The sequence below is a fragment of the Anguilla rostrata genome, chromosome 13 (genome assembly GCF_018555375.3).
Source record: "Anguilla rostrata isolate EN2019 chromosome 13, ASM1855537v3, whole genome shotgun sequence".
Taxonomy (NCBI): Eukaryota; Metazoa; Chordata; class Actinopteri; order Anguilliformes; family Anguillidae; genus Anguilla; species Anguilla rostrata.
In genome coordinates, this window is record NC_057945.1 from 994498 (window position 1) to 1007572 (window position 13075).

The 13075-nt window shown below is 40.7% G+C and overlaps 1 protein-coding gene across 1 annotated transcript; it reads right to left on the minus strand.

Moving 5' to 3' along the window:
- Nucleotides 1–490: 490 nt before the first annotated feature.
- Nucleotides 491–12119, minus strand: zgc:171566. Its single transcript, XM_064305453.1, has 9 exons — nucleotides 11786–12119; nucleotides 9118–9232; nucleotides 8655–8705; nucleotides 8464–8548; nucleotides 6276–6414; nucleotides 5040–5146; nucleotides 3549–3639; nucleotides 2949–3086; nucleotides 491–1323 (listed from the first exon to the last, which is right to left on the minus strand). Exons 1-9 carry the CDS (start codon nucleotides 11886–11888, stop codon nucleotides 1202–1204), a joined length of 951 nt encoding a protein of 316 aa, XP_064161523.1. The 5' UTR covers nucleotides 11889–12119; the 3' UTR covers nucleotides 491–1201.
- Nucleotides 12120–13075: the final 956 nt, after the last annotated feature.

The following is a 13075-nucleotide window of genomic DNA, read 5'->3' on the forward strand; positions in this document are numbered from 1 at the left end:
TACCCAACGAGCTGAGGAGGAGTGCGTGCCTGACTAAGCCTACCCAACGAGCTGAGGAGTGCATGCCTGTCTAAGCCTACCCAACGAGCTGAGGAGTGCATGCCTGTTAAGCCTACCCAACGAGCTGAGGAGGAGTGCGTGCCTGTCTAAGCCTACCCAACGAGCTGAGGAGGAGTGCGTGCCTGACTAAGCCTACCCAACGAGCTGAGGAGGAGTGCGTGCCTGACTAAGCCTACCCAACGAGCTGAGGAGTGCATGCCTGTCTAAGCCTACCCAACGAGCTGAGGAGTGCATGCCTGTTAAGCCTACCCAACGAGCTGAGGAGGAGTGCATGCCTGTTAAGCCTACCCAACGAGCTGAGCAGTGTGTGCCTGACTAAGCCTACCCAACGAGCTGAGGAGAGGGCAGCTGAACACAGCTGTATATCACTGGGCAGTGGGAGAAATCAGTTAAAAGACTCCTGAGCTACAGTCCAAAGACCCACAGTGGATTAACAGTGGAACCAAATCCCAAGTTCTTTTTGAATTGTTTTTACAAATGTTCCTTAATTTCTGAGGACAGCAGTGTGTTGTACACACTACCACAGCTACTCGTGATTCATTTAGGGAAAAAGCACAACACCAGTTGCGATCTTTCAGCTACTGAGAAAGACATGAAACACAACTATGCACAAACACACAAATTATTAGAAAGAAGTATTTATGCTGGACTTTTTTACTTTGAAGTGAAAAGCCTGTGATCTAAAAGCCTGTGTCCCACATTCTATATCACATGTTTATGGAAAAAAAACCTTTAAATTCCATCTGACATGAATACCTGAAATCATACAGCTCAGAGGTGTCATTATGAACACTTCAAACAATATCTACCCTCAAGGTCTAATGATCATCAGCAAAAACAAAGAAGTAGAATTCATGCACAGAAGACAGAACAGAAATTATATGAAATATCACACAAGATTGACAGCATCACACAAGATCTTGTAAAAGTTGTTTAAAAATAGATGCAATACTAAATAAAAATATAACTTTTATAACTACACATGAAGTATCAATGAAATCACTGAAGTCAATTATTCACTGATTATTTCCCTCATTTTAAACACAGATGTAAACCACTCAACGCTCTACACAAATATGATCACTATTCTGTGACTTCTGTGAATCTCTGGTGAAAGTTTCACATTTAATGCTTTTCTGATTTAATCAAAGTAATAATTCTGCATGAACACACTTCCAATGCCCTTGAAAACAGGAGAATAGTTGTAAATAAGGGCTTTTTCTTCTTCAATGGGGCTGGAGAAGGAATGCTGACTTTTCATGGCTAGAAAGAAAAAAAGTTCTATTCAGTAGGAAGCATTTTTACTGAAGACAATGCAATTCATTTGAGGACAACAAAAAATAAATAAATAAAGGGGATAGTTCACTTTCTGCACTTTTTTATGCCCTTTCATTTTTAGTGTATGTTTGCAGAATAATAGTGATAGACAAACACAAACTCTGGAGGCACAATGTCGAAGGCATAAAACTGCTTTGCAAGTGCAACTGTGTACAATGTTCCTTCACCATTCAGAAAAACTTTAGTACGAAAAAATCCAGAAAGAAAATGATCCTTTTAAGCTTGACCTTCATCAGACAGCAACATCTTATGCACAGACATGAGAAAAGGTATACATATGTATGTAGCATTATGTGGATGACAATATAGCACATTGTTTTGCGAGAAAGAATATTGTTAGTTATACTTTTCTGATTTTTATTTAATGTGGTTGTTTTGTCTTGTGTCTTGTGAATGGACTGCATTTATATAGCGCTTTTATCCAAACGCTTTACAATTGATGCCTCTCATTGCCAGAGCAGTTAGGGGTTAGATGTCTTGCTCAAGGACACTTCGACACGCCCAGGGCGGGGTTTGAACCGGCAACCCTCCGACTGCCAGACAATCGGTCTTACCTCCTGAGCTATGTCGCCCCTGTCGTCTTATCTGTTGTCTTTTTTTTTGTTTTGTGTGGGCCCCAGGAAGAGTAGCTGATGTTCTCCATCAGCTAACGGGGATCCTAATAAAATCCTAAATCCTATTCTGTGCATATTACATTACTGCACATTACTCTATAATGCCTATAATGTACTCTGTGCATATGACATTACCACACATTACTCTGTGCAGATGACATTACTGCACATTACTCTGTGCAGATGACATTAGCGCACGTTACTCTGTGCAGATGATGTTACTGCACATTACTGTCTATGACATTTCTATCCATGCACATGACACTGCTCTCTGTGCATCTGACACTGCGCTCTGTGCATATGACACTGCTCTGTGCACCTGACACTGCTCTCTGTGCATGGCACTGCTATCTGTGCATATGACACTGATCTCTGTGCATATGACACAGCTCTCTGTACATATGACACTGCTCTCTGTGCATATGAGACTGCTCTCTGTGCATATGACACTGCTCTCTGTGCACATGACACTGCTCTCTGTGCATCTGACACTGTTCTCTGTGCATCTGACACTGTTCTCTGTGCATCTGACACTGCTCTCTGTGCATCTGACACTGTTCTCTGTGCATCTGACACTGTTCTCTGCGCGTATGACCCTGCTCTCTGTACATATGAAACGCTCTCTGTGCATATGACACTGCTCTCTGTGCACCTGACACTGCTCTCTGTGCACATGACACTGCTCTCTGTGCATATGAAACGCTCTCTGTACATATGACACTGCTCTCTGTGCATATGACACTGCTCTCTGTGCATGTGACACTGCTCTCTGCGCATATGACACTGCTCTCTGTGCACCTGACACTGCTCTCTGTGCATCTGAGACTGCTCTCTGTGCATATGACACTGCTCTCTGTGCATGTGACACTGCTCTCTGTGCATGTGACACTGCTCTCTGTGCATCTGACACTGCTCTTTGTACATATGAAGGCTCACCCTCAGACACAAAGAAGATGGCTGAGTGGAAGGAGGCCTTGACGGCGGAGGCAGTGTGCACCATCCCGGACTTCTCTATCCACTCAAAGGGGGCCTTCTCCGGATGCCACTGGACCGCGTAGAACGGGTAGCGGTAGGCTGTCACAGAAGAGCATTATCTAGGTTAGCCAGCACAGATTTCACATCATCTAAATCAGGGGTTTCTGTAAACTGGTAACCTGGACCCACCTGGACCCCACGGAGGTGAACAAACTAAGTACCCTCCAGACATTAAGCTGTAAGATTCTTGGAAGAAATTTGATTCTGTGACTAAAACTACATTTCGTTGGGTTTTGTTTTTGCTGACTAAAACTACTAGACTAAAACTAACAGTATTCAAATGACTAAAATGTGTTTTAAACTAAAGGGCAATTTAGAGAGCAGACTAAGACTAAAACTGAAAAAAAAATTGTTGTCAAAATGAACACTGCACAGGACTGAGGCTGAGCTCACGTGTCTTTTATTAATCAGATCTACACGACTGCCAAGCGGATCTTGTGATGGCTCGAGAGAAGATGCCCCACGTGACTCATAGTCACATTCCAGAGACAGGCCGCCTACCTTCCATGGTCGAAATGAACTCCTTTTTACCGTCTGTGTTGATGGAGAGAACCTTGTAGAACCTTCTTAACCTCATATTCCGAGAGAAATTCTGCCAGAGATCAAAGTCAGGTTATGAACAGCAGTTAAACAACAGTTTAACAGCTATTTCATTTTAAGAGATTGAACTGCTTGGAGCACACTGCAACAAATTACATATCTCATCCCGTTTAAACAGGTATACTAACAGTCTTGGTACTTGTTCTCAGAATAGGCTTACCCTACAAGTACGGCCAGTGAGAACCGACCTTGAAAAAACTGTCCCTTATGTCCTGTACACTTCTAATAAAATACAGGGCACTTCAACCCTCAACTCACTACTGCCATGTCAACAGTTCAAAAGATCTCAGAGCTTTTCAAGTCTGAGGGCAATTGTTTTTTACTTCTGTTTTAATTTTAATGTAATTTTTTTTTTTTTTGGTTGCACTTATTAATTTCTAATTCTTTTTACACTAAATGATTTAAAATTTAAAGTTTTATCACACTTAATATTTGTTTTACTGTTTTAATGTCTGTAAAGCCTGATTTATACTTCATCTTTCGACAAGAGTTGTGCAACAAAAACAAAAGTCTATATATCTAAATATCTAAATATTGAAGCAAGCAACCTAAAAACTGTCTGGGGTGCACATAAAAGCCCAGGTAGGTGTGAAAATGACCCCAGAAGTGTTATAACGTGAAATTCCCCTTCAACAAATGATGCTTACTCAGATTAACTGAAAATAATGACGTAGCCATGACAATGAATTTCGGTGTTCCATTTGCCAGTTCAATCAACACTGTGCGACGACGTATGAAGTTCTGCGACATAAAATTACAGAGGCCCACGACACTAAAAACAAGTGTTGTGCGACACTTTTTTCCAATGAAAATACGTCATTTTAGTCATGCGAGAATCGTCGAAAGGGTCATGAGATTAAATATAAATCAGGCTATACTCTGCACATCTCCACACAGCCTGAGACAGAAGTGGGAACACAACACAACACAAAACTCTGCTAGTTCCCCCTTCCTCTTGCCTCCTGCATCTCATTCTGTGTCTTCCTGTCCATGCTGTTTCTCAGGCATCTTTACAGTACACTGCTGTCCACCAATAGCTGTCCCAAAGTTGGACCCGTTGAAACTGTCAACTTTCTCACGGTCTCTATTTCACACTTACACTCAGGATAAGTCTGGAAATTAAGGTGGTGTGATGCTCAGATACCTGCCTGGGAAATCTGAAATCTGTCCTTGTTGGGAACACACAGCAGATATTTGAGGGGTTGTAGCTGGTGGAACATTTGGCCTGCCTTGCTGTTTTCACCACAGTTCACCAAAATGATCTGTGCACTGTCACTGTCACAGGTAAGGGATGTACGAGTATTCTCTGATGCTCATAACCTTCACAGGTAACGGATGTACGAGTATTCTCTGATGCTCATAACCTTCACAGCAAACAAACAAACGGGCTACCTGCAGTGTGAGACTCCAGCTGTGGAAGTTGGAGGTTATGTTCTCCACAGACAGGGACTGCAGCAGGTCCTTTGGGAAACTCTTGAGCAAACGGCTGTTCTGCGCAGCTGCAGAGACCAATCACAGAACAGCCTTCAGGTCGAGCCACAACAGACAATACGGACACAAAAGTGCCATCTCTCACTTTGTCCTTCAAATCATACTGAAATATGTCATATAAACTCATAATTTTAATATATTTGGTTGTTATGCAGAGAGAATACGGAAAGCCTAAAGTTCATAATTGTGACGTGTTAGTACCTTATCATGATTTGTTGCTGACAGTTAAAAAATAAATGTTTGTGAAGAAGTTGAGTAAGTCATGCAGACAGACAGGAATGGGCACTATTTCAAATACTGGGACTGCAGGTCTTACAGAACAAAGCATGCAATTAACCTGTGCTGAAGATCAATGGGTCTAACCACACTGACATCACATCCCTGTGTGGACATTCCTGTGCTGACTCACATTTCTCAACTCTACAACCCCTGCACCATTTTGACTGTAGGTTGAGGACACACACTTAGGATGAATTTAAACAGTAGAACCTAAGAGTTACTGACTAACTAGTCAATTGAACAGGGTATGAACCCAGAAGTATAATATGCCATTCAAGCTCATTATTATACATTCTCTTTCTTATTATCAATGATTCAAAAGACTTACAACTTACAAAATATATTTATACAACACCTGCTCTCTGCATCTGTGATTGGAACAATGTTTCAAAGCAGCAGCAATGCTGTCAGTTTAGTGCTGTAAATATTGACTTGAAAAACCATAAAGAGTATCTACTTGTTTAAACAAAAATACATATTTAATTCTTTGTTTCAGAAATTCATGTATTGATGCATTTATTCATGAAGGGCCTTTTCGGTATTTTTCTAAGAAGGAATTCAAACGTGCTTTGTACCCATGCTTTTCTTTTATACAGGGAACCCCGTCCTTTAGCACAAAAATACCACTACAACCAAACAAGCCACAAATTATTGTCAAATGAGCTTTAATTATGTGTAATTCAACAACATTTGAATTTGACAGGCAGGTACTGACCTAACAGAATTTCCCAGTATTTTTTTCACCTGTGACATACTTTGCAGAATTTCACAGTCACGACAGGTTCCTTGGTCATTTCTCCTCCCTGTACAGTCAGACAATCAGTGCCAAACAGGAGTGGAAATGAAAAGACAACTGACCTGGGGTGAATGTTAAGGGAAGGGCCACAGCCTTGGTGTCCGTAAGGGTCAGTAGGTTTTTGCCGCTGGTGAGAACAGTCAGTTGCTGGAATCCCTGGCACGTTCCCCAGATGGGGAAGTAATCGGACATGTCATTGGCCTGTGGAATGGACAGGCAACGGGCACAAGGGGGACCAGTGACCATAGCAACCTAAAGATCATAGGTTCGATTCCCAGGTAGGACACTGTAGTTATACCCTTGAACGAGGTGCTTAACCTGCATTGCTTCAGTATATATCCAGCTGTATAAATGGATGCAATGTAAATGCTATATAAGAAGTTGTGTAAGTCGCTCTGGATAAGAATGTCTGCTAAATGCCTGTAATGTAATGTAATGGATGGAACTATGGCAAAATCAGTGCGGAGAAACCAGCATGGCCATAGGCTTATAACCTTACATCCCTGAGACTGACAATAGCTTATTTTTACTTCCTTGCAACCTTTCATTGCTCCTTAGCTCCACCCAACAGAGGACAGAAGGATGGAGGAATCAAGGAAATGAGGATTAAGAAAATGGAGGCAGATTTATTTTCACAATATCAGAAATCCAGTGGGTCAAAAGTTTACATACACCAAGTTGAATGTCTCTTTAAACAGTCTGGAAGATTCCAGAAATTGATGTAATGACTTTTTAGAAGCTTCTGATTGGCTCATTGTCATAATTAGGAGTTAATTGGGAGTAAACTGGCACCTGTGGCTGTATTTAAGGGCCGACCTTTAGAGCCACTGCCTTTTTGCCCTTAATACCATGGGAAAATCCAAGCAACTTAGCTAAGACCTCAGAGAAAAATTGTGGACTTACACAAGTCTGGTTCCTACTTAGGTACAATTTCCAAACAAACAAAATGCAAATATAAAAATCATGGGACCACACAGACACTGCATCGTTCAGGAAGGAGGCACAAATTAACTCCCAGGGTTGAACGAACTTTGGTCCAAAAGGTTCAGCTGAACCCCAAGACAACAACAAAGGAACTGGTGAAGGAGTTGGAGGCATCAGACGCCATCTACATCCACCATTAAGTGAATTCTACATTGCCATGGTCTGAAAGGCTGTCATGGAAGGAAGAAGCCCCTTCTCCAAGACCAGCATAAAAAAACTAGAATGAAGTTTGCAGGTTATCACCAGATCGAAGACCTAGCCTTTTGAAGGAGTGTTCTCTGGTCAGATGAAACAAAAAAGTGTTTGGCCATAATGATCAGCGCTATGTATGGAGGAAAAAGGGTGAGGCTTTTAATCCAAAAAACACCATTCCAACTGTGAAGCATGGGGGTGGCAGCATCATGTTGTGGGGGTGTTTTGCTGGAAAAGGGACTGGTGCACTTCAGAAAATAGAAGGCATCATGAGGAAGGAGGCTTATCTAGAAATACTGAAGCAACACCTCAAGACATCAGCTAGAAAGTTAAAACTTGGTCACAACTGGGTCTTCCAGCAGGACAATGATCCTCCAAATTGTAGCAAAATGGCTGAAAGACAACAAAGTGTGGCCATCACAAAGCCCTGACCTGAATCCCACAAAAAATTTGTGGACTGAACTGAAAAAGCATGTCCGAGCAAGGAGGTCCACAAATCTGACTGAGTTACACCAGTTCTGTCAGGAGGAATGGGCAAAAATTCTGGCAAAGTATTGTGAGAAGCTTGTGGAAGGCTACCCCAAGCGTTTGATTCAAGTTAAGCAAATAAAAGGCAATGCCACCAAATACTAACAAAATGTATGTAAACTTTTTACCCACTTAAAATCTGATATAGTACATAAAAGCCATAAAAGCTGAAATAAATCTGTCTCTTAGCTATTATTTTGAAATGGCCTCTTTATGGAAATAAAGTAGATAACCTAATTGACTTAACACAGGAAATGTATGGTAACATGAAATGAGTGGAGCTATGAAAAATTTAGTCTGAATGTTTTTAGCCAAGGTGTATGTAAACTTTTGGCCTCAACTGTACAGGCAGACACAGGTGTTCAAATTAAAGTGTATTCACAGTTCATGTAACACATAACATGAATTTCATACAGATATGAAACCCACAGTGCAGCATTAGTTTGGTATGTTTTTTTATTTTTTTTTCGGATTTTAGTTACGTGTCATTCTGAATTCTGACCACTATTATATAAACTTCAGAAGACAAAAAAAATATGAGATTACCTTTATTGCCAGGTCATAAAATATCTTTGACACTCTGCTGTACTGTGATTTTTGCAGATCGACATCTCCACCTGGAAGCAGCAGCCTGGAAAGCCGACCAAGAACATTGCACGTCCCAAAAAAATATTTTACCAAGATGGGATTCATGCAAAATTTGTATTTGCAAGCATGCATCAAAAAAAAAATCTTACCCATTTATGGAGTGGAAGAGCGTGACATATTCCTCATTTGTGCGGTTTATTCTGACAAACAACAAGAGGAAGAAGTTCGCCTGTTAGCAGATGCTACCCTGTTTTCAAATCAAATCATTAGTATAGTGCTTTTTACAGGACACTTCCACACTCCCACAAAGATACTTTACAGAGTAGCAGAAAAAGGGCAAGAAACAGCAAAAACCAGACAAAATTCTGGCCTGAACCCCCAAATATTGAGTACATGAGGTTAAAAAACTTCCAATGAGGAGGAAAAACCCTGAAATGAGAAGAAAAAAAACTCCCATCCTCCACTAGACAGCCTGGTAATGGAAAGCTAACAGAAATGAAATAGATCCCTCATCAAAGCAAATAAAATGGGTTACGCAGGTTACAGCTGAGTTACTAAACTAACTGGAGCAGTAGAAGTTCTATAGTATAGTTCAGAATGATTTAGTCCCACCTGACTGGCACCACTCTCGCCCCAGCCGACTCCAGGTATTTCACATATGAGGCGGGAATATACGAGGATCCCCGTGCATGGCGGTCTCCCGAAATAATCTCCTGGGCCAAAATCCCTGCCAAGAGACAACCCAATCAAAGGATTAGCCGTGCTATAACAATACATTTCTGCAGAAGTAGAACTGAGCATTGCCACCTTTTGTACTGCCTCTCACCCACCGTATGGCGTGTTATTAACTCACTGATGTCCGTCAAATGACTGAAATCGACACTGATTATAAAACAACTAGGAAATGTTTACATGAAGTCATTTGTGTGTAACAAAGTATATAACAGTTCAGGTAATCTTCAAAGAGAGCAAGCTCTATCCCTCTTTATTCAATTATGAATTATAATTATTTATACTTCAATCTGTCATGAAACAATAATAATAACTCAAAGTTTGAAGGCATGGAATTCTATTCAGTTGACTCGACTCTCGTGCTCAAACGACATAAAAACATCCACCAGATTTTAAAAAAAAGTATTTTTAAACAAAGGAAAGGGGAGTAACTACAATCTACATTGCTGTTTATTTATTATTGCGTATTTAAATGTTTATATGAGTAATAATAATGGTAAACCTCATTACTTGCAATGTGTGTGACTGTCTCTGCAGGTGTTTGGAACAAAAGAGTGACATCGATAGAGCAAGTTGCATGTGGTAGCTATCGTGCAGATATATTTTCTTAAATTGAATCAAAAGCAGGAACTCATTCCCATAAACAAGATCATGCATTTCATGAAATAATGTTAACTACTACAGCAAGCCAAGATAAGCCCATATCACATGAATGTTGGTAAGAGTGAATTAGAAAAGGGAAGCAAACCGTGACGCCCGCACTGGTCAGCTAAACAGGGTTAGCTATAGAACAACAGAGGCTAGCTGCCTGGCTTGCTAGCCAACGTAACAATGTTAAGAGTTATTGTTACAGCTCGATCTCAACTCAAATCCAGCAGAACTGCAAAGAAACCGTTCAGACTAAACTTCCTGAGCTAGGCCTGGAACGTTTGTTCAGTCTTGCTGAAGTCAGATTCAGTTCATGTGACAGAAGATGTGTCGGGAGCAGTGTACACTGGAAGTGTACGTCTGGATGTGCTGTCTCAGAGGTGGATCCATCAGAGATTCGTCTGGATGTTCTGTCTCAGAGGTGGATCCATCAGAGATTCGTCTGGATGTGCTGTCTCAGAGGTGGATCCATCAGAGAATCGTCTGGATGTGCTGTCTCAGAGGTGGATCCATCAGAGATTCGTCTGGATGTGCTGTCTCAGAGGTGGATCCATCAGAGATTCGTCTGGATGTGCTGTCTCAGAGGTGGATCCATCAGAGATTCGTCTGGATGTGCTGTCTCTGTACTGCTAGGTGATATCCTTTTAAGTGGTGATGATTTATTATTAATTAATATCTGTAAATTTCTATTTGTCAGAGCAGACCAGAAGCGTGTCCCACACAAACACTGTGCTCCCTATGGCCTTGAGGCCTGCCCTCGCTTCTGAGTGCCCCTTACCAAAGTGGCACTTACACTGAAGCACAACTCCAAACAGAGGGGGAGTGATGAGAAGGTGATTTGGGACTGGGGGATAGATGAGGGGTATTTCCCACCCTTTCTGAACCACAACCAATTTAATGAGCAAATACATTTTCTGTGACCTACGCTTCATTAAAAATACAGCCTGAGACATACATGGAATGGAAAGTCTATGTATTTATTTCTCTAAACAGTGCAGTGTATGTAATATGTGCACTGTTTAATTTGACTGGCATGAATATCAGTGAAGAATTCTACATACAGTAAATAATATTTCATGTGCAATCCCTCCGACTACCCTGCCGTTGGTTATCCACTGATTATAGACAAATAAAACAACCACAACAACAGGAACAACAACAAACACCTTAGTTGTTTGAAATCATCAATGCACTCCAGTTATACCAATCAGAAATATTAACCTCTTACAACTGGGTTCTGTGCCATGTTAATATAACCACAACAAATGCACTTATTTCCTAATTTCAAATATAAATAGTATCTCTGAAGGGAAATATTGCATCATATATAATTTTTTATTCATATGAAAAAAAAAAACGTTAAACAACGATAGACATAGTCTTCAAGGACATTCCAGAATGTTCTATATTCCAGAATTTTCTATAATACCATTCCAGGCGAATTATAACCTGAAAGAAAATATCAGTGACCATATTGCAACATGCTCTCTGATCGGTGTAGCATACCCTAATAAGCAGTGAAAAGAGAAATACTGACGCATTTAACTGTAACACATACAAAATGCTTTCAAAGCATGCCCTGTTAGTGCTTATGCATCCATCAGCTCGTAGATATTCGCGGTTCATTATATAACGTTCATTTAAAAATTGCATGCAGCTGAAAATAACAGTTTATATAAGAAACGAGTGGGGTAGACAGCGCCGCGAATTCAATGCCATTTATTATACGGATTCGTTCTAAGGATGCAATTAAAGTAATTTGGGCACATGCACACACAAAAACACCAACTTTTATTTAAATCCAAGTTAAGATTAGAATAAAAAAATAATGGTGCACGTATTCAGTATTCAAAGAAGTAAGTCTTAGGCTGTGCAAAACATATAAAAAGAATACCCTTACCGATTATTGGTCTGTTATTCAAACGCGGGCCGGCTTGTACTGAAACGGGAACACTGCAGAAGACGGCGGCCAACACCGCAAATGCAACTGCCGAGGAACACATTCACGTAGGTTTATCAAAATGTTAATAAAACAAAATGGCATGCACTTAGTAACGGTATCGTTTTGTGTAACAGAGATAGTAACGTCGATTTGTAAAATATCCTGTTTTTGCTTTGTCCTTTCCTCCGTCTTCGCTTGTGCTGGCAGAACCACCAAAAACCACGCACGCCAGAAGGCTTAGTGGAGTATACCTCCACATAGGGAGGAACATTTTGGGCGGTGGTGAAATGGGCGGAGAAGTGACGCCTCTGTACTTGCCCTCTTCCTGATTTCCTCTATCATTACACATTTGTCAGACTGAATGGTTTCAGATCTGTAATCAAATGTAGTATTAGACAAAGGCAGCCTGAGTAAACACAAAACACATTTTCTGAATGATTATTTCATCAGAGAGGGGCAAATACATTTTCATGGCACTGTCTATCTATCTATATATATATATATATATAGGCCTACAGGGTTTCCGCCAGTGTATTGCCTAAATTGACCCCCCGCCGGGCCTAAGCATCGGGGATTATTTTATTCTATTTTATTTTTTAACTTATTTTTAATGTTTTTTAAACTACAGTTACAGTGGGGCGGCTTGGTTGGAAAGCTCACCAGCGACATCTGTTGGTTAAAACGTGAACGCACTATAGGAAAACAGCAGGTCTGTTCTTTACCCTCATTGTGCATAGAGTGACGTTCAACACTTGACGCTTCCAACTATCACAAGCTAACGGTACCTAGCAAGGCACCATTTCTTTAGTAGGCTAACTAACCTCTTTACAAACTGTGTTATCACTTCATCTCGTCGGTAAGTACATTCTTTTTATATTAACGTAAGCAGTGTGTAGGTAACGTTAAACTAGTAGCATGAATGTAACGTTCGATACATTGTAACATTACACGATGTATTAATCGCAATCTACATAACGACTTCACTTGTTTATTAATAACGTTAGCTTGGTGACATTGATGTGCACGACAACGTGGTCATTTAGCTAACTTAGCTAGCTAGCCAAACAGTCAGTAACACAGATACGTAGATATTTTGTTGTTGTTGAAGTGTGCCCAGCATTCCAAGGCTGTACATTGTTGTATGATTTAGTAGCCAATAAGTAAGCAGTGTTGTGCATATCCCGCTCTTACAGCTCGTTTTCAGCCCAAACCACTACAAAGACAGCAAACTTTTTTTTTTGTCAGTGA